Below are 21,740 nucleotides of genomic sequence, written 5' to 3' on the forward strand. Positions count from 1 at the left end.
TTCCAACATCTACCAAAAATTAAATAGAAGTGGGTGGCCTGGTTCTCTATATTATAGTGTATGTGTATATATATATATATATATATATATATCTGTACAGTTAATGATGCACTGTATCTAGTGCACCATCACCAAGTTTTAACCACCTCAATACCAGCACGTTTTTTCATTTACAATAAATTTTGGCAAAATATGAGATCAACTCGGGATATATATATATATATGTGTGTGTGTGTGTGTGTGATATATATATATCAGTGGGGATCATAAGTTTGGGCACCCCAGCTAAAAATTTGTATTAATGTGCATAAAGAAGCCAAGGAAAGATGGAAAAATCTCCAAAAGGCATCAAATTACAGATTAGACATTCTTATAATATGTCAACAAAAGTTAGATTTTATTTCCATCATTTACACTTTCAAAATAACAGAAAACAAAAAACTGGCGTCTGCAAAAGTTTGGGCACCCTGCAGAATTTATAGCATGCACTGCCCCCTTTGCAAAGCTGAGACCTGCCAGTGTCATGGATTGTTCTCAATCATCGTCTGGGAAGACCAGGTGATGTCAATCTCAAAGGTTTTAAATGCCCAGACTCATCTGACCTTGCCCCAACAATCAGCACCATGGGTTCTTCTAAGCAGTTGTCTAGAAAACTGAAACTGAAAATAGTTGACGCTCACAAAGCTGGAGAAGGCTATAAGAAGATAGCAAAGCGTTTTCAGATGTCAATATCCTCTGTTCGGAATGTAATTAAGAAATGACAGTCATCAGGAACAGTGGAAGTTAAAGCAAGATCTGGAAGACCAAGAAAAATATCAGACAGAACAGCTCGCAGGATTGTGAGGAAAAACAATTCAAAACTCACGTTTGCCAGATCTTTCTGGAGGGATCGTGCAGTCAGACACTGGAGTTGTGGTACACTATTCCACTATAAAAAGATACTTGTACAAATATGGTCTTCATGGAAGAGTCATCAGAAGAAAACCTCTTCTACGTCCTCACCACAAAAATCATCGTTTGAACTTTGCAAATGAACATATAGACAAGCCTGATGCATTTTGGAAACAAGTTCTGTGGACCGATGAGGTTAAAATTGAACTTTTTGGCCGGAATGAGTAAAGGTACGTTTGGAGAAGAAGGGGCACAGAATTTAATGAAAAGAACCTCTGTCCAACTGATAAGCATGGGGTTGGATCAATCATGCTTTGGGGTTGTGTTGCAGCCAGTGGCACAGGGAACATCTCACGAGTAGAAGGAAAAATGGATTCAATAAAATTTCAGCAAATTTTGGATGGTAACTTGATGCCATCTGTGAAAAAGCTGAAGTTAAAGAGAGGATGGCTTCTACAAATGGATAATGATCCTAAACACACCTCGAAATCCACGGGGGATTACATCAAGAGGCGTAAACTGAAGGTTTTGCCATGGCCTTCACAATCTCCTGACCTCAACATAAGTGAAAATCTATGGATAGACCTTAAAAGAGCAGTGCGTGACAGACAGCCCAGAAATCTCAAAGAACTGGAAGACTTTTGTAAGGAAGAATGGGCAAAGATACCTCAAACAAGAATTGAAAGACTCTTGGCTGGCTACAAAAATCGTTTACAAGCTGTGATACTTGCCAAAGGGGGCAGTACAAGATATTAACTCTGCAGGGTGCCCAAACTTTTGCAGACGCCATTTTTTTGTTTTCTGTTATTTTGAAAGTGTAAATGATGGAAATAAAATCTAACTTTTGTTGACATATAAGAATGTCTAATCTGTAATTTGATGCCTTTTGGAGATTTTTCCATCTTTCCTTGGCTTCTTATGCACATTAATACAAATTTTTAGCTGGGGTGCCCAAACTTTCGATCCCCACTGTATATGTATGTGTGTGTGTGTGTGTGTATGTGTATGTATGTATATATATATATATATATATATATATATCAATAAAATATATTATATTCAGTATGCTCTCCAATTCATACGGATTAAAAAAAGGAAGTAATGTAGTAAAATGTTAAAAATAATAAATAAATTAATGGTGACAGTTCGTGATAAGTGAACTATTCAGGAGTTGATAGTGACTTTCCAATCCTGTGGTCTGGTGACAAATCGAGAGAATGTGTACTCACCAAATGTGTATTTTCAATATACATGGCCATAATAATGGTTCTCTATATTATATTGGCCACAAATAGTGAAAGTCTTAGAAATGTCACTGTGCTTGTGGTGTAGGTTTGTTATCAGAGTTCCACTAATCGGCCAGACTGAGCTGTTGTAGAACCGGTTGTGTGGCTGCTTTACTGCCAGTACATAACCTGAAGATTCTCCTTTTTTTTCCCTCAATAAACATGTGTTAGACCCGCACAGGGTAGCTGTCTCCTCCATGCTGCTGTAAAAACACCAAGTGACTCATCAAACAAAATCCCAAGGATGAGTCATTGAGAAAGTCAATATTTTCAGGAATCTCCCTGTCGGCTCTTTCCAAAGTGTACCTGTTGCACCGAGGATGTGTCAACATACCCAACACCCTATTTACTGGGGGAGAACAATGGGTTAAGGCTGGGACTTTACATGTATTATGAGCGGCAAAAACCTGTGATCTGCCCATTGTTAATGGTTTCAAGGAATGCACCATTTGACATTGAATGTTTGTTCATCTAAGAATGGTGGTAAATGATTACCATCTGAAAATCCACTCTGAGTTGCAATTTTTCTAAGCAGGCATATTATATTATTATTATACAAATTGTCCATATACTTTAGAACACGGGTGTCAAACTGGCGGCCTTCCAGCTGTTGCCAAACTACAAGTCCCATGAGGCATTGCAAGATTGACAGTTACAAGCATGACTCCCAAAGGTAGAGGCATGATGGGACTTGTAGTTTCGCAACAGCTGGAGGGCTGCCAGTTTGACACCCCTGCTTTAGGGGATCTTTCACACCTGTGGTGCCTTCTGAACAACGATCCATGTACAGATTGCTTTTCAGAGGGGATTTGACAGCCTAAATTAACCCTGTAAATGCTACACTACCATGTTGCAATGTATTGTATGCGGTTGTGGGGTGGTTGCACAGGACAGTTGCAGTACATCCCCATTGATCTCAATGGGTGAGTTTGACAGGCAGTGCTGCTTGTCAGACTCTGCAGCCCGAGTTTAAGTGGTTGTAAAGGCAGAAGGTTTTGTACCTTACTGCATTATATGCATTAAATTAAAAAACCATCTGCATGTAGCTTCCCCCACAACCCCTCCTAAATTCTAATCTGAGCCCAATCTTGATCCATTAATGTCTCTCTTGGCTCTCTATCTTCTCATTGGCTCAGATACAGCAGCAGGAGTCATTGGCTCCCGCTGCTGTCAATCAGAGCTAGTGGGGGGGGAGCTGATTCCTGCTCTGTGTGTCTTATGGACACAAACAGCAGGGCTTGGGAGCAAGCACGCACCAGTGCCCCAAAAGCTATGCTATCGGTACACTGGGGCACAGGACCACCTTTTTTTTTTTTTTTTTTTTCCCTCTTCCTTTTTTGCTATTTTCAGATGAGAGCAAGACAACTGCTGTTTTGTTGAAACACAAAATATTGAAATTTTTGCTTTTTTTTTTCTTCTAACTGAACTATATAATATTATTATTATTATTATTATTATTATTATTATTATTATTATTATACAGGATTTATATAGCGCCAACAGTTTGCGCACCGCTTTACAACATTAGGGAGACAGTACAATTACAATACATTTCAGTACAGAAGGAATAGGGGGGCCTTGCTCGTGGAACTTACAATCTAAAGGGTAAGCAAATATTGTCTGAATACGAGAGGCATGTGAATTCTTAATTCAATCTTGGTGTGCTTTGTGCATGTCTTCCAGATCTGTGTGAAACTTCTCCTCTGTGTAGGAGCATCCTGTAATAAAGACTGGTCACTGCTGCTTTCTCTCCTTGTGCAGGCTGACTGGTCTGGTCTCCTCCCCCTCCTGTAGTGGGTGGGGTCTGCTGGGCCCCTCCCACAGCTCTGCTCTCTGCACATGCTATGTACAGCACAGTAAGGTCACTGCTACTAATAATACTGTATCTGTGTTTGCAAAGCATCCGGTGCACACAAAATGGATTTGTATCCTTGTGGCTCCATCTGCCGACAGTTACAATAGTGACATAGGGGTCTGTATCCAGAGCTGTGCAAGAGAGCAAGGTTTCAATAGGCTGTCTGTTGGAAAGGTGAGTATTCATCTTTTCTTGCAGGCTTCTTTCAGTTTTTTTTGGTTCGTTTGTTTTCATTGAATAAGTGACAGGGTTGCTCAATAGGCTTCTATGCTAAAAAATGCAGTTTTCATGGAAGTTGCTATGTGTTTCTGCCTGCCAATTGTTGAGAAATGAAGTATATCTAAAGTTATAACTTTTTTATGGATAGAGTAGAGGGTTGGATTAAAACTGATGCCAGTTACTTGTATTTATTTATTGCTGTCTCGTTCGAATGATTCCTTTTCACTCACTGTCCTGTAGACGCTATAGAAAGTGAAAGGATAGCTTTTTTCCAATGCTCAGTGGAATATCCCCTCTTGGGCATTTGTCACAGGAACAATTGTACCCCCTTCCCAAGCCTGTGTTGGTGGCAACTCAAAATGTTGGCTTTACAGATGACAGGGTGTCTCACTACTAGGGCCTTGTATACACTGGCATCAAACATGCCGCTTTCAGAGGAGGAAGGGCTCGTTCACACTTGACTGTTTTACCAATGCTTGCCAAACGCCCCTATAGTGTTTGTCAAGCGTTGGTCCGGCGTTTAAGGAGCGTTTTTTAACGCTCCACAAACGCCACAAGTGTGGTTTAGCGGCAGTTGCTAGGCATTTGCCGAGCGTTATAAACGCCCCACAAACGCCTATAATGAAGTTTTAAATGGTGTTACCGCTCCGCAACCGCATCGCAACCACACCGCAAACACCAGGCGTTTGCGGAGCGGCACCATAGACTAGAATAGGAGGCTTCAACGCCTCCTGCCTCGACCAGAGGCTTACGTTTTGACGCAATGCTAACGCTCCCGTTAGAACAGCACCATGTGCTGCAATGTGCAGAATTGTCCGAGGCGTTTGGGAAGCGGTAAAAACGCTTCCCAAACGCCTCTCTGCCGCCTGCACACAACGCTAGTGTGAACGTAGCCGAACTCTGCCAATATTTGGACCCATAGCATTGAGGGCTCTTCCACCTGCAGCGCTGACCGTATTCTGTATGTTGGCTAATCTCTCCGTGCACCTGAAGGCATTTAAGCACATATGTGTGCACAGTGTTCAGGGGTCTAACGAGAGAAAAAAAAAACGCCCAGAACCCGCATTCCCGGAGAAGCGGACTTGCTCTTTTTACAAATAGACGTTCCTATATATATATATATATATATATATATATATATATATATATATATATATATATATATATATATATATATATATATATATATATATATATAAATAAATAAATGTATTCTAGTGGCTAGAATATCTGAATTTTCTAGCCAGTAGAATGAGTTTGTGCCTGCACCTCTGATCAACCTGCGCATGTAAACATACGTAATTACGTGCCAGAATAAGCATTTTTTTTTTACATTGGATTTTTCTGCCATCTCCAGGCAGATCCAGTGTACATTGGAGTATTTTAATACACCCATGTGCCTGAAGCCTAACAGGGACACAGGTGGAGAAAAGAAACCTGACAGTGGCTCTAACACTTCGGCATTCTATATACGGTAGATCTAGAAAAAAAAAGTTTCTTTTTTATACTTTGAGCTCTAGCTGTGCAATTGTTGTTTCTTTTTGTCCCCCGAAGTGTCTTACTGTTGGCAGACTCAGGCCTTGGCACAGAGAGGTGTTTGTGATATCAGAATTAGATTCTGCCAGTCCCTAGACAGCTGGAGAGATCAGTGGAGGATTCGCAGCCTATGTCCTCCTTGTATGTATGTACACATGTATGTGCTTGTAAGCGTTCAGAAGATGTTTGGAGGATCAGATGTCTAACAAATCACCCATTCAAGGAACTGTGTACTTGTGATTATTGTTGGGGGAAATGATGGTATTCTATGGGATTTCTGTGTCCATAAGATACCTGCAGCATCCTTGTCACCTAGCAACCAAAAAAGGTGTCACCCACCTGCGTCTAGTGCACAGCCTGCAGACAGGGGCAGGACTTCTACCAGGACGGCTCCTAGGAATGCTCAGGACATCACAAGTCTCCAGCTCCCAGTCATAGGTGAACCAAGCACTGCTTTTGTTGCTGGGTTGTCGGTCTAAACTGGCATTTCTGATACCAGTTGTAACATCCTAAAGTGACGGCAAATTTTGGTTTTTAAAAAAAATCGATTCAAGTGTGTTATTTTAACTCAAAGTCCCTTCTGTTGTTCTCGGCCTCCTCCAAATCTTTTTTTTTTTTTTTTTTCGTTTTTTTTTTTATTTTTGCTTCTGTGCTGTTTGTTAGAGGATGGCTGCATTTGTTCTCCATGGTTCCACTGTGTCTAAGAACATAGTTACCCTCTCTTGCTCTCACTCCTTAGATGTACTATGAGATTTGTAGTGTGCATAGAGCAGGGCACATAACCACAACTAATGTACACCACTTGTTCCAAACAAAAGGTAGCATGGGGGGTAAAGGAGATGTTGGGGAGATCACAGAGGACCGTACAAGGGGATATGAAACCATTTCAAAATGAGATTACAGGATCATTAAGTAGTGGATGTGTTTGGTTTATTTTGGACAGTAAAGATGTTGTTTAGTGTTGCCTTAATCTTACCTACACAAAATACCTACATAGATGATTTGTTATTAATATCAAGTACACGCATCCTTAAATGGTTAGTTAATTTATTTAATTTAGCTATTGGACCCTCATAAATGCAGTCAGTCAGGTGATTGAGGCACCTCTGCCCGATGGCACAGCCAGATTCTTGACTTCCACTGCAATTGTACGTCTTAAGACCATTTCCAAACCATCACTTGGCTCATTCTGCTCCCTCTTGCTGATATTCTCCACGCTGACACGAGCTTTAAAGGAGTCTCATGGCTGTTCAATATATACATGCTGTTCTAATATTAATGTAGAAATATTTCACTACTTCCAAAAAACTCTAAACTGTTCTTTAGAGAATCTCTTCTTCTCGCTTTCATTGCGGCCTGTCAGCTCCTCCCTTGTCTGAAGCCCAATTTGTAGGCTGTCCTTTTTGTTGAGCACAGTTGCCACAGTCCCCTGTCCCCTTGTTCAGTGAGCATGGTTATCAGCTGAGCCTGTTGAAAATGAACACTGGCAGAGCTCACTTATTTCTGCTCCCTTCACTGTCCCTGTGTATGCTTCCAGGCAGTTGCTGTGACATGTTGCCGCTCTCTGATTGCATTGTGACACCGCTGGAATCTGGAAAGCGCGCATTGCAGAGACTAGTGCTGTCAATCGGTGCTGAATACATATTCATCTTGTACAGAGCAGTGATGGAGGGATGAGGTACGCTGTTGACTAGGCTGTGAATCCACAGCACCTACAAAATGGGCTAAAGCTCTCCATGTACTTAGTCCCTTGAGGGACAGAATGAGGAAAATATGATTGTGGTAAACTTTTTTTTTTTTTTTTTTTTTTTTTTTTAACCAAATGTATTAACCTCCCTGGCGGTATTCCCGAGTGTAGCTCGGGGTAAAATTTCAGTACCAAGAGCGGTAACCCCGAGTTACACTCGGGCTTACCATGCAGCGCTGCTCAGGGAGTCCCTGCAGCGCTTACCTTGTCCTTCGCTCCTGCCATGTGTCCCCTGCAGTGTCCCCGGCCATCTCCTCTGGCCGATGCCGGCATCCGGCTTCCGTGTTGCGGTCCCTGTGACGTCGGGACGTATGGGCGCCGGAACCGGCGGCAAATTTGAAATTTTAAAAAAATGTCATTTTTAAAAAAATGATTATTATATAGTAAAACATTGCTGTTTCAATGCATTTCACATATATTTTGTCCCTACTGCTTTGTCCTGTGCCCTGCCTACATTTTGACTGTTCTTTCTGCCTGGAAACTTCGAAAAGTCCATGGCGTCCAAAAAGCGTCCAAAAAGCGTCCATTTATGTCAAAAGCGGTTTTAGACCGGCTAGTGAACAGCGATAGTAAATCAGAACCACTTGCAGAATTGAGTGATAATGATTCGTGGGGAAATTCGTCATCAGACACTGAAAACGATTTTGCGACTTTGCTCAGCGATGTGCGAATTTGCCTCTGTATTTCAAATTTCAGTGTTTTTGGTTTGATTATATTATTGAATTACATTTATTATTATAATATTATTTTTTATGATTATTAATTAAATTATAATTTATGATTTCGTGTTTCAAGTTTTATCCTACCCGGGATGTTTACTAGACTCTTGTTCGGACAGATTTCAGTGAGTTATTCCTAAAAATTACAGCCTACAATAAAAAACTACATATTTCCATGCAAAAAAATGGTACCGCTTTCAACACCAAAAATCGGAAATAATCATACCGCCAGCGAGGTTAAACATCCCATACATGTGAGATGACGTTTGGTTTTAGCGAGATCCAGTGGGGGTCTCATGTCTGTTGTGGCAAATACCTGTTAGCCAAAGCTCTCAGGGGAGACATCCAAGATTCCCATCTGTAATATTCTGCCCCTAAGATCAGTGGGGGCACCAGCATCTATCTGTGGCACTTCTCTCCTTCATCTTCCCTGCATACATATAAGTTGCTTTGTTGGCACTCTGACCTTTGTTAGTTTAGGGAGCCCTCAATGCTTCCAGCATCTGGTCCCTTTTTAGAATGGCGGTGCTTTGGTCTTGCCTATAGAAGAGTGAATGATTGGCCTTTCGCCAGGGCTGTGGAGTCGGTAGATAAATGTTCCGACTCCTCAGTTTTGTGTACCTCCGACTCCGACTCCTCTGTATTAATATGCAAATGTATTTTATACGTTCCTTGAAGGAAAGAAAGGCAACATACATGTCATTACCACAGGACTACTGGCTGGGAAGCCAACAGTCTACTGTATTGAACAGTTTAAGCAAAAGACAAACACAATGAAAACAACAAAGTTTTATTAATTTTTTTAATTTTTTTATTAATCAAGTGGCTGGATAGTAGCAGCAGGCATAAACATCAGGAACAGGAACTTTACCAGTCCAAAAATACAAACCACATTATTTGGTTGTTTTAGAACAAAAACAAAGCTTATCTATATGAACCAAAAACAAAATCTGTAAAACCTAGAAATGGTTTATATTAATCTTGAAATGTAGTTATAGGCTTAGCAAATGCAAATCAATTCAATGTAGAGTTCTAAGGAAGAGAATTGCCTCTGCCAGATCCTCTTTCATAGAGGCTCTTAAGTCAGACTTTATTATTTTTAGGGCTGAAAATAATCTTTCGACACTGACTTGGGTGGGTGGCATTGCAGTAACTATTCTGGCCACATCACTAACGATAGAGAGAAGTAGAGAAGTCATTGATTATAACTTTTTGTGAATTGGGACATTTAAACTTGCTTTTTTTTTTAATTCCAATCTAAATTTAATCGGAGTTGGAGCATTGTTTGCCGACTCCCACTCCAGGTACCCAAAATTTCCTCCGACTCCACAGCCCTGCCTCTCGCACAGCACCTCTGGTGGTCCCAGGTGTCTTATGATCACCCTCCTAAGGGAGGTTTACCTGCAACTACATTGTTGAAAGTAGTGCTTGATTTGCAGGTGTCACTTTCAAACCACAGGCTGTTTTCTGGCCAACCCTACAGCTGTTTTATCTTTTCACACATCTGCAAGAAATTACAGATATAAATATTCACAAGGCAGTCAACGCCTGTTTAGTGGCATTTAGCTTGGTCACGATGCTTTTCAAAACAATGGCTGGCATTGCATTTGGGCTAATAAAAAAAAGTGACAGCCGCAAGGCTTTGGAATGCAGTTAAAGCCAGCAAAAAATCATTATCATGCATTTTGCTTGTTTCTATTTGTTCTGTGGACCTCTAAGCGGGCCTAATGGGGTCATGCTATAGTATGTACAGCATTTGAAAACATGGAACTGTGCAGCAGTGGGATTGTAGCATTGTGCAGCATATTACTTGTTGCAGAGGAGTGCATTGGCTGCAGGAAACTGCACAAGTGTGAATAGACTCTTAAATTATTATTACTATTATTATAGCAGAGGATTTATATAGTGCCAACAGTCTGCGCAGAGATTTACAACGTGAGAGCAGGCAGTACAGTTACAATACAATTCAGTACTGGAGGAGTAAGTGGGCCTGCTTGGTAGAGCTTACAATCTTTATTGACTACATTTTTTGCATCATGTAAAAGCTTCCACTACTCTACTTTGCTTGAAAAATTTGTAGTAGGTAACGTTTAGGATGTCTTTTACATAATTGTCAATCCTGTCAAGGTCTGTTACACAATTAAAGTGAATAAGCAGTGTTTACGGTTTTTGATTTGTTCATATACAAGAACAGGAAGTGCCCAACATATCTAGCAAGGTGTGGGGCCGTGGTGTGAATCCGTAGACCCATGAATCTGTGTCCACTGCTACTTCACACCTATCTTGTGGCTTCTGACACATTATACCTTCCAGCCAAATGTATAGATGTGCAGTTGAAATACCTCCTGTTATGTGTTTTACCTGCCTAAGGAATTGTAGTTTCTTTGCAGCTCTCTTGAAAATACTAGTTGTCCAACTCTGCTAACACCTATGCTCACTAACCTGTGTACGAAAGCTATACAGTTAGTTCCATATATATTTGTAGACAGGCACAATTTTAGTTTTTTTCAGGCATTTACCAGAACATATTCAAGCTATAGTTCTATAATGGATATGGGCTGAAAGTGCGCATTCTTGGGTTTCATTTGAGGGCATGTTCATCCAAATTGGAGGAAGGGTTTAGGAATTAAAGCTCTTAAAAAAAAAAAAAAAAAAGCCACCCCCCCTTTTTTTCAAGGGACCAAAAATAATTGGACAATTGAATCAAAAGCTGTTACATGGCCAGGTGTGGGCTACTTCTTCGTTATTTCTTCATCAATTAAGCCGGTAGAAGGTCTGGAGTTGATTCTAAGTGTGGTATTTGCATTTGGAATCTATTGCTGTGAACCTACATCATGCATTTAAAGGAGCTGTCCCTGCAAGTGAAACACACCATTGTAAGGCTTCAAAAACAAAACCAATCCATCAGAGAGATAGCAGCAACATTAGGAGTGGCCAAATCAACCGTTTGGTACATTCTGAGGAAAGAACACACTGGTGAGCTCAGCAACATAAAAAGGCATGGACGTCCATGGAAGACAACAGTGGTGGATAATTGCAGGATCCTCTCTATGGTAAAGAAAAACCCATTCACAACATCCAGACAAGTTAAGGACAACGTCCAGGAGGTGGGCAAATCTGTGTCAAAGTCTAAAATCAAGAGAAGACTTCACGAGAGCAAATACAGAGGGTTCACCACAAGGTGCAAATCATTCATAAGCCTGAAGAATAGAAAAAACAGATTAGACTTTGCCAAAAAACATCTAAAAAATGCCAGACCAGTTCTGGAAAAGCATTCTTTGGATGGATGAAACTAAGATGAATCTGTACCAGAATGACGGGAAGAAAAAAGTGTGAAGAAGGCTTGGAGCAGCTCATGATCCAAAGCACACAATGTCATCTGTAAAACATGGTGTGATGGCACGGGCATACATGGCTTCCCGTGGCACTGGGTCATTGGTGTTTATTGATGTGACAGAAGCAACCGGATGAATTCTGCAGTGTTTAAAGATATACTGTCAGCCCAGATTCAGCCAAATGCAGCAAAGTTGATTGGACGGCGCTTCACAGTACAGATGGACAATGATCCAAAACACACTGCAATAGCAACCCAGGAGCTTTGGAAGGAAAAGACGTGGAATATTCTGCAATGGCCAAGTCAATCACTTGATCTCAACCCCAATTCAGCATGCATTTCACTTGCTGAAGGCAAAACTAAAGGCAGAAAGACCCACAAAGAACAACTGAAGACATCTGCAGTCAGAGCCTGGCAAAGCATCAGAAAGGAGGAAACCCAGTCTTTGGTGATGTCCATGGGTTCCAGATTCAGGCAGTCATTGCCAGTAAAGGATTCTCAACAAAATATTACAAATGAACATTTTATTTAGGATTATATTCAATTGTCCAGCTGCATTTGGTCCCTTTGAAAAAGAGGGGATGGCTACTCTTAAGAGCTGTAATTCCTAAACCCTTCCTCCTATTTGGATGTAGATACCCCCAAATTAAATACAAGAGTGTGCACTTTCATCCCATATCCTTTATATGACTATAGCTTGAATATGTTTAGAAAAATACATGAAAAATCTATAATTGTGCCTGTCCAAATATATATGGACCTAACTGTATATTTAGCTATTTTCATGCAGATCCGGTCTGGTCATGTGAGGTGGCTCCCCTGTTCTCAGCCAGTGGTGGCTGTATGGGGAAAGAAGGGAGCACCAACAATACATGGGACACTGGAGCCTATGGGTAATGTCACCACCCCAGGCTTTACCAGCCCTTGTCTAGTGTGCTTTCCTCTTCCCGCAGCCAGCCACTGGCTTACAGAGGATCATGTGACTGGCCGGGAGCAACATGAAAATAGGTATGTCTAACCATCTTTCGTATGCAGGATAGCAAGTATAGGTGTTAGGAAGGGGAAAGCAGTATTTTATGATTAGTAGTGTTCTGGAATTCTACTTTAACTGCTTCCTGTCCAGCGTATTTATATAAATGCCCTGATGGGAAGCAGTAATTCCAGGATATGTGAGGTAGCTGTAGCCATGATCCTGGTGTAATATTTTTTTTCAGCCAGTGATTGGCTTTCATATAAAAGGGATCAACGCAGCTCTACAGCCACCTGGCTTCTTCCATTCCACCAGAGAGCCTGGGACCACTGCAAGCAGTCAGGTCAGATTTCTCTTTGATTGTCTGCCTTGGAGGACAGAAGAGGGATCAAGATCCTGATCTCTCCATAACGAGTACCTACCACTGCCCAAGTTATCACACAGGATTTTATTCATCCCTTGTGATATCACCTGCTACCCCTTTTAGCTGCAGAGGCAGCGGCTGGGGGCATACACATCCCATGGCTGAAATGCTTTGCTTCACAGCTGCAGTGGGGATTATACCCCCTGTAGCTTCAGGTGACTGGGACTGCTCTGCAAGCTCCCCGAATCATGTGCAATGTATGCAATTGTGTCGCACTTGTGCAGGATTCAAGGAGGTAAAGAAGTCCGTAAGGAAGCTATACTACACCGTTTAATTCCCTGTCAGATGTTCTCTGAAGAGCAATTCAAACGCAGATCTCTGTAAGACTTTTCAGGGTGCACTCACAATGAGCCTGGTAAACTCTACGGTGCCCAAGTTGTATGGCCCTCCTATGCTGGCCTGCACTCACAATGGGCTATAAGCAAGTGTTCCCGGGCCATCGCCTCTGCCAACCAGAGAACAGTGATCCCAGATGTAAGGGCACCTTCTGAAACGCAACCAATCCTTTTATAAATTGTGAGATTGACTTGTGCGCTCTTATGTGTGGCTACATCCAAAGTGACTATTGTTTTTATTTTATTTCAGCTGACTTATTCCTGTCCAGATGGGTTTACATGAAAGGAGCAACACATTGGTAACACCGCACACCAGGTAAACACTGTATTTCTTACATAAATTCTGCCTCTAGGAACAAAGCAGCTTTAGACACGAATACTTCTCCGAATGACACTGTAGCTCTAAAGAGATTGTGTGGATCAATGCAGTTGTAGTGTGGACCATTCAGAATATCACTTCATAGCACCCTTTGGTAACCTGCGCCAATGCCACCCCTTCAGATTAGGAAATCTTAGCAGACACAGAAGAAAAAAACAGAGGTGCAAAGGACTGGTGCATTACCAGATGAACCTTTTATTAAAACACAAATAAATGCGTACTCACTAAGGCCCAAGGCTGATATGCAATACGGCTAGACTCAAGTGGTAACCCTTGTCAAAGGTAGTGTCAATACACCCTGGTGTCACCACCACTTGCCAGCTAATGTGTTTCCAAGGCCAAACTTTTCATCAGAGCTCTTGACGCTCTTCATTCAGTTTCTTCTGGTAAAGCACTTGGCCTTTGCACTCTTTTTATGTTTTTTTTTCTTGGGTAAAGCAGTTTTAGAGATTGACTGTTTATTAATGTGCTTTGGTGTAACACATTTAATGACAGAAGTGTGTTTCAGCCCTAATACACAGATGAGATACATGTATAGGGGCTATCTTATCCCCACAAGTTATTCCTCTAGATTTTTTTCATAATGCATATAATGATGTTAATGCATACAAGCATTTATCTTTTTCCAGCTTTAAAATCCCACCTGCTATTGTCTTCTTTGTTTCAGATTAACTCTCGGTCATCCATTCATTTGGAAATCTTAAAGTTACAGTACTTGGACACCTATTTGCTTTGGTTTTTTTCCCCCTTCCCCTCCCCCAAGCACAGTGTCTACTCTGTCCATCAAAAACCTAAAAGCTAAAAATGACTTCAGAGCTCGAGAGCAGTCTCACCTCTATGGACTGGCTTCCCCAGCTGACTGTGAGGGCTGCCATTCAGAATGCTGACTCCGCCCAGAGCACCCATGGATCCGGCATCACCAAGAAGAGCGCGCTCATCGACCCCAACACCACACTGGACCAGGAGGAAGTACAGCAGCACAAAGACGGGAAGCCACCCTACAGCTACGCCAGCCTTATCACGTTTGCAATCAACAGCTCGCCAAAAAAGAAAATGACTCTTAGTGAGATTTATCAATGGATATGTGACAATTTTCCGTATTACAAGGAGGCTGGCAGTGGCTGGAAGGTAAGGACCACTTGATAACGCCTGCTTTAAAACATCCATTTTTGAAGATTGTCAGCAGTCCAGAAATGTATGAATGTTCTGGAAGGAAAAAATGGGTTTTTGCTGGTTTAGAGGCTTGAAAAAAATAAAGCAAAGAGCCACATGATACTTGTGTTTTTATATGTTTACTGTTTATTTAATGGAGGTGCCTGAAGGCACAAAAATGCTATATTTAGGAATTGTACCAAACTGAAGTGCATAGATATGAACTGGCTACATGGAACCTCTGGGATTTGCACTTGGAATGCATTTTCTTGTAGGTGTTTTACTGCAAAAAAACAGACAAGTGTGAACAGGTTCTGACAGAGACTTTACGGCACCCACCAAGTCACTTATGTGGCTCTTGGCCTGCTTTCCTTCTATTACAATTGGACAGGTTAATGGAATGTAAAACATGTCTGTGCTGTCACCTTAAAGCAACACTGACCGTATTCCCCTTGTGTTTTATAAATTGGGACACTGAATATTTGTCTGCAGACACCTCTGGCTGATCTTCTATAGGATGACCATGAGGCTCGCATTCTGTTGAGCTCCGTAACTTTCTAGGGATTAGTGAAGTCCGGTAGTGGATTGGGGTCAGGCAGTACCTGTGTTATGCAATGGATTGCCCAGTCAAGCCAGGTGTGGCTTTGAGTAAAGCAGCAGCTTTGAATAAAGCTGACAGCATGATTTAGAACAGACAATCCACAGGGACACCTTCACCCATCAACTACTGAGGTTGGAGAGCATGCGAACAGGTTTTCCACTGTCTGCCTGAAAACTTGAAAAACATTTTTTTTATTTTTAGTGTATGTAAAAAAAAAAAAAAAAAAACTAAAATCACAAACGTTATCACTGTATTTCTCTTCCCCCCCATTGATGTACTAATGTAGCCTTTCGTTTATGCATAATCTAACCCCCCACTAAATGGTGATTCTACCAATTCCCTCTTCGATGTAGGGGTTCTTTTGGTTACTGACCATGGTAACAATGGGAGTAGATCCTGGTTAGCATACCTAGTTTGCCTCCTTTCTTTTTCCCATAAGACCTACAGGTCCCCATGCTAATGCACGACATGCCTGTACTCAGCCTTCAGGCTGATATACCCTCTGCCCAGCCCTGCAAATCCTGACTGATGGCAGCTTCTGGCAGGGATCCCCGGCATTTCTCAGTGGGAGATTCTGCCCCCATCCCTCAGCGCTTAGACCAAAAGAGAGGGATATAGCAGTCACATGACCGCCAATTAAAAGAAGCCAAAAACTTATTTCAAATGCATTTTTGATAAGTTTGTCATGTTCAAAAAAGCGCTTTTGAATGTGAACATAAATTCATGGACTGAAATGTTTCCATAAACTTTAATGCTTGTTTCATGTCCACTATATTCTGCTGTGCTCAGAACATGCTTGATCATGCAGGCAGTCTTCGCACGTCTTCGTTACAGAAATGCCTCTGCATATTTGTCTAAATGGTGGTGTGTGTTATAACAGCGTGCTGAGCGACTCGCACTACGTTTGGGTGATCTCCCTTCAAAGTTTGGCCAGGTCTGGGGACTTAATTGCAGATTGGTCTGAAAGGATAGTTCCATGGACACTGTTTTCTTTAAAGTGGTTGTGAAGGCTTAAGGATTTTTTACCTTCATGCATTCTATGCATGAAGTTAAAAAACCTTCATTGTGCAGCAGCTCCCCTAACCCCCCCAATATTCACCTAAGCCCCCTCTCGATCCAGTGATGTGCACTGGAGTCTCGGCAATCCCAAGACTTCCTCTCTTTTGCTGAGACAGCAGAGTGAGCCATTGTCTCTCACTGCTGTCAAGCACAATCTGTGACCCAATGAGGAGAGAGATGGGGGGGGGGGGGCGAGACACGGCTCCGTTTGTGACTGGACACAGAGCAGCTGGTGCCCCCATAGCAAGCTGCTTGCTGTGGAGCCACCTGACAGGAAGGGGAGGGGCCAGGAGTGCCAGCGGGGGACTCGAGAAGAGGATCGGGCTGTTCTGTGCAAAACCACTGCAGAGAGCAGGCAAGTATTATGCGTGTTTTTAAAAAGAAAAAAAAAATTAAGCCTTTAATATCAATTTAAGCTCCTTAGAAGCTGTTATCAGCATTTTTGTCCTTCTTGAAGCTAAATACTGTTATCCTATGTGTCCATGCACATTTTAGGCTAGTAGCATTTTTTTAAAGCTTCAGTGTTTAGGAGCAAAAACTAAATTTCTTTTGTAGAGTTTTTGGGAGCGTTTTTCTGGCAAAAAAGAATGCTGAACGCTCCTAAACTCCTAACAGATTTTTTTCCCCTACGTGTCCTGTAAAAATGTTAACGCTCCTAAATGCTGCGACAAGTCGGCATAAAATGCTATCTGTGTTTTTCATCCAGATTTTTTTTTCTAGTGTTTTTTAGAGCTTTTAAAAAAACGCTAGTGTGCATGGAGCTTTTAAGTGGCTGTGGAGGATGTATTTTTTTTTTTTTATTGAAATAATAAACATGTTATACTTGCCTGCTTTGAGCAATACTATTGCACAGAGTGGCCCCGGACCTCCTCCTCTGGGGTCCCCTTGTCAGCGCTCTCAGCTCCTCCTTTTCTGTGTGTGTCCCCATAGCAAGCAGCAGACTCGCTCCTGAGCTAGGTTGTGTGTGTCCATAGACATATACAGTGGGGCTCAGACCCGCCCCCCCTTCCCTCCTCACAGGCCAATGGCTCCCTCTGCTGCCTCTGTGTTCTGTTTGGCAGGGAACACAGACCATTGCCGCTGCAGATGGGCACATTGCTGGATCAAGATAAGACTCAGGTAAGTATACAGGGAGCTGAGGGGGCGATACATCTACTGGGGCTATTTTTTTTATTTATTTATTTTACCCTATTGCAGGGAATGCATTAAGGTAAAAATTGTCTGGTCTCTAGAGCCACCTATAACCCATGAACAAAAATGGTTTTACTGTATATTGCAGCTTACCAGTGTTTAAATGTGTGGCTGCATTTGTTTTCACTTTTAAGAAATATTTCACCGAGTGCAGAAGCTAACTTTATTTAGCCAGCAGTGCCGCCACAGATTACACACTATTGACGTCTATATCTTCTCCTGACTCGTGCAGAATGACCTCTGCTGATTTTGAATGAATGAAGGTTGAGGTTGTTCTGCAGATGTGTCACCAGAAGCCAGTTTAGTCCATGTACGCTGGACACATGTAATTGTTAGCACAATCATTTATATGTGTACTGTGTAAAAATACAGCCAAATATAGAAACTTGAACGCATATTTTTTTTTTTTTTGTGCATGAGCCCATAGAATCCATTACTGCTGTTTTCAGATACAATGCAAATTGTATGCCTGTGTGAATGAGCAGGTCTGCCACTGCAGAGCCAACAGCACTGAGAGCAGTTTCTGCACTCAGATGTAAGCCCTCGTGCACACTTGACGCTGGTAACGTTAGCTGTGTAATCTTTTCTTTTTGTGGTTTTGCATTAGGGTTTAGCGGTGTTTTGCCACAGTTAGTAGCATTTTTCCACATTTGCATTTTTTAGTGTTTTTTTTTTTTTTTCTAACCGAAAAAAAAAAAAATTATTTATGGTCAAAAAAAAGTTCAACAATGCCAGTTTGCCACGTTAAAAAAAACTCCTCTAGAAACCCACTAGTCTTGGGTTTTTTCTCCAGCCAAAAAAGGTTGATTATTTATTACAGGTACTTATATAGCGCCGTCATTTTACGCAGTGCTTTACATATATATTGTACTTTCACATCAGTCCCTAACCCTCAAGGGGCGTACAATCTAAGGTCCCTAACTCACATTCATACATACACATGCTAGGGACAATTTAGACAGGATCCAATTAACCTGCCAGCATGTCTTTGGAGTGTGGGAGGAAACCAGAGTACCAGGAAGAAACCCACGCAGGCACAGGGAGAACATGCAAACTCCAGGCAGGTGGTGCCATGGTTGGGATTCGAACCAACAGCCCTAGTACTGCCAGGCTGAAGTGCTAACCATTTAGCAATGTGCTGCCCATTACAGTCTATGTGTGTATGGACACGTAGGATAACATGCTGGGGAGTTTACTGGCTGTAGAAAAAAGCCAAAAATAGCAGCTGTAAAAACATCCAGTGTGCATGAGGACTAATGATGAAGCTCATTAACTATATAATACAAATGAACTACTTGTGTCCGTATGATTCACTGCTCAGAGTCACCAGCACCTGGATGTTTATAGCTCCTCATTCATGATACAGCTGATACTGGTTTATCAAGGCACAGCCCGCATTAATAGCCTATAATGACGTGGATAAAGTGGATAGTTTTATGAACCTTTCTTTAAAATTAGAGTATCTGTGACTCATTTGGGCCTTATGTAAGATAAAAAAAAGTCAGCAAGGGAAAAGCCTGATTCCAGCCAGTCAGCATTTTTTCTAATTTGTGCTATAAATGACAGTTGGAATCTAGTTGCTATGGACAACACAGACCTCTTAAGGATCTTTTGTAAAAAAAAAAAAAAAGGCGTCAGGAAACCCGTCAAGTCCTATGCTTTGAGGAAAAAGTGTCATTTTGCTCATTGTTTTTCTGAAAGCGTAGTCTAAGGTCTTGTTCATATCCGTGTGTCTTTGATGTGCTGTAGGTTCTTTGTACATTGTAAGAGTTCAATGGTAGTGAACCTAAAGCTCACCTAGAAGCTAAGCACAGGTGTCAGTCATGGTTAGAATGATTGTGAAAACTGGTCAATATAGAAGAATATGCAGGACACAGAATGTGTACTTTGTACCTCTTGCTCTAATAATTGACATAATACTCTTCTATATTTCTTTTGTCAGTCTTATATTATTGTTTGATGCCCTGTTTATGTGTCAGGATATCCCACAGACCCTTTAAGGACTGGCATGCTGCTCACATTCCTTTTTACGCTCAAACTAGATCACCCTGCCCATGTGCACCTTTCTTTTTTGCTAGCTGTAGGGCCCATTCACACCGGATGCATTAGGCTGGCAGCTATTTCCAGCGCAGGCCCAATATATAGACCAGGCAAAATGCTTTGCTTTCTATAGTGTCAGTGCATCATTGCTGTGGTATGGTCTAAAAAAGCCGTACAAAAAGCGGCTCTCGTACTATGCACAGTGAAAGCTAAGGGGTTGCTCACACTCCTCCATTCATAAAAAGTATTGTGTTCTTTTCACTGAGTACAAGGCATTCTGTGACTCGACAAGGGGAGATTGTGGTGTTCATCAGCTCCTACCCTTCTCCAATTACAGAACGCCTTTTATTTAGTGAAAAGAAGAGAAGTCTTTTTATCGAACCCCTCGTGTGCTGTTTTGTTACTGTATTGTCTCATGTTCTGTCCCCCACTATAATGTACAGCGCTGAGCAAACCTTTTGGCGCTATATAATAATAATAATAAGTGGAGGAGTGCAAGTGAAACGCATAGCCTTCACTGTATGTGTTGTATGAGAGACAGAATTGTAAACCTCGGCACTGAAAGTTTGCTGCTTACTGTACGTTTTGGGACTGAATGAAACTGTTCTCTACCTTTTAGTGAAATTTGAATAGTTTGTTTGGAACAAGCTGGTCCAAACAAGGTAGGTACTTCACTAAGGCATGCCCAGTGCTGTATGGACTGTATATGGTCTCATCTACATAAAGTATACAGTGCTGTGTTCTGGCAGTGGGATGGGAGCTTCACATCTCACACACAGAACAAAACTGAGTTGGGCTGAGTGCTGCCTACCCACTCACAGGAAGCTTTATAATATTTTTATACAAAGCTACCTTTGATTGGCTGAGGAGGTAAGATTGTGGCACCATCCGCCCATTTCTTCACCTCAGCCATTCAGAGAAGGCTTTGTATTTCTTAGAATAGAATATAAAGCTTCCCATGAATGGGTGAGCAGCGCTCAGCCTGGCTCTATTTTGTTTCAGGTGTGGGGGGGGGGGCAGGAAGTTCCCATCCTGCCTCCAAAACGCAGTGCTGTATACGGTATATAGATATAGGCTATATACAGTTCATACAGTGCTGCGTGCATCTTGAAGTGAAGTAAATAGTTTGGACCAACCTAAACTTCAATAACAGCCAGAGATCAGCTTTAACCACTTTCTCCCCAGAGGATTTACCCCCTTCCTGACCAGGTCATGTTTTTCAATACGGCGCTGTGTTACTTTAACTGACAATTGCGCGGTCATGCAACACTGCACCCAAATGAAATGTATGCCCTTTTTTTTCCTCACAAATAGCTTTCTTTCTATGGTATTTGATCACCTCTGCAGGTTTTTACTTTTTGAGCTATAAACAAAAAAAGACCACCAATTTGAAAAAATACTATATTTTTTTTACTTTTTGCTATTAAACATGTCCAGTAAAAAAATTTTAAAAATCACATTTCATCATAAATTTAGGCCAAAATGTATTCTGCTACATGTCTTTGCTAATACAAATTCCCAATATGTGTAAATTAATTGGTTAACATGAAAGTTATAGCGTCTGCAAATGGCAGTTATATATACTGGAATTTTTTTTTTAATTATTTTTTTTAGTAGTAATGTTGGCGATCAGCGACTTATAGCGGGACTGCAGAGGGCTTTCTGACACTGGGGGGAACTGACTTGGTGTCACTGACATCCCCAGTGACACCAATACAGTGAACAGTGCTATTAAAAAGCACTGACACTTTACTAATGGCACTGAGCAATCAAAAGGGTGTGCTGTGTGTTGTTTTTACTATGTGGGCTGTGTGTTCTTTCCACTGTAAGCACACTGCTTTGTGTGGCTCTTCTATGCAGAGCCATACAAAGCGGGGTGCATGAGCTGATGGGAGAGATCTGTATTATTTACATACTGGTCTCTCCCCTGTCGGTAATGCTTGGAGATCGCTGGGTTCCGGCGGAGAATCACTGGCCGGGACCCGGTGATTGACAGCCGAGG

At 41.7% G+C, this 21,740-nt stretch overlaps 1 protein-coding gene across 1 annotated transcript in view; it reads left to right on the top strand.

The window, feature by feature from the left end:
• Window positions 1-21,740, top strand: part of LOC149439148 (forkhead box protein J3-like) — a 115,349-nt gene that overhangs the window by 41,970 nt on the left and 51,639 nt on the right. Inside the window, exons 2-3 of the mRNA XM_089659385.1 lie at window positions 13,567-13,632; window positions 14,363-14,823. Coding sequence (XP_089515511.1) covers window positions 14,500-14,823 — 324 coding nt within the window. The 5' untranslated portion in view covers window positions 13,567-13,632; window positions 14,363-14,499. The remainder of the gene's footprint in view (window positions 1-13,566; window positions 13,633-14,362; window positions 14,824-21,740) is intronic.

Source organism: Staurois parvus, unplaced genomic scaffold, assembly GCF_062004578.1.
Source record: "Staurois parvus isolate SC_StPar_1 unplaced genomic scaffold, SC_StPar_1.0 ptg001151l, whole genome shotgun sequence".
NCBI classification, from domain to species: domain Eukaryota; kingdom Metazoa; phylum Chordata; class Amphibia; order Anura; family Ranidae; genus Staurois; species Staurois parvus.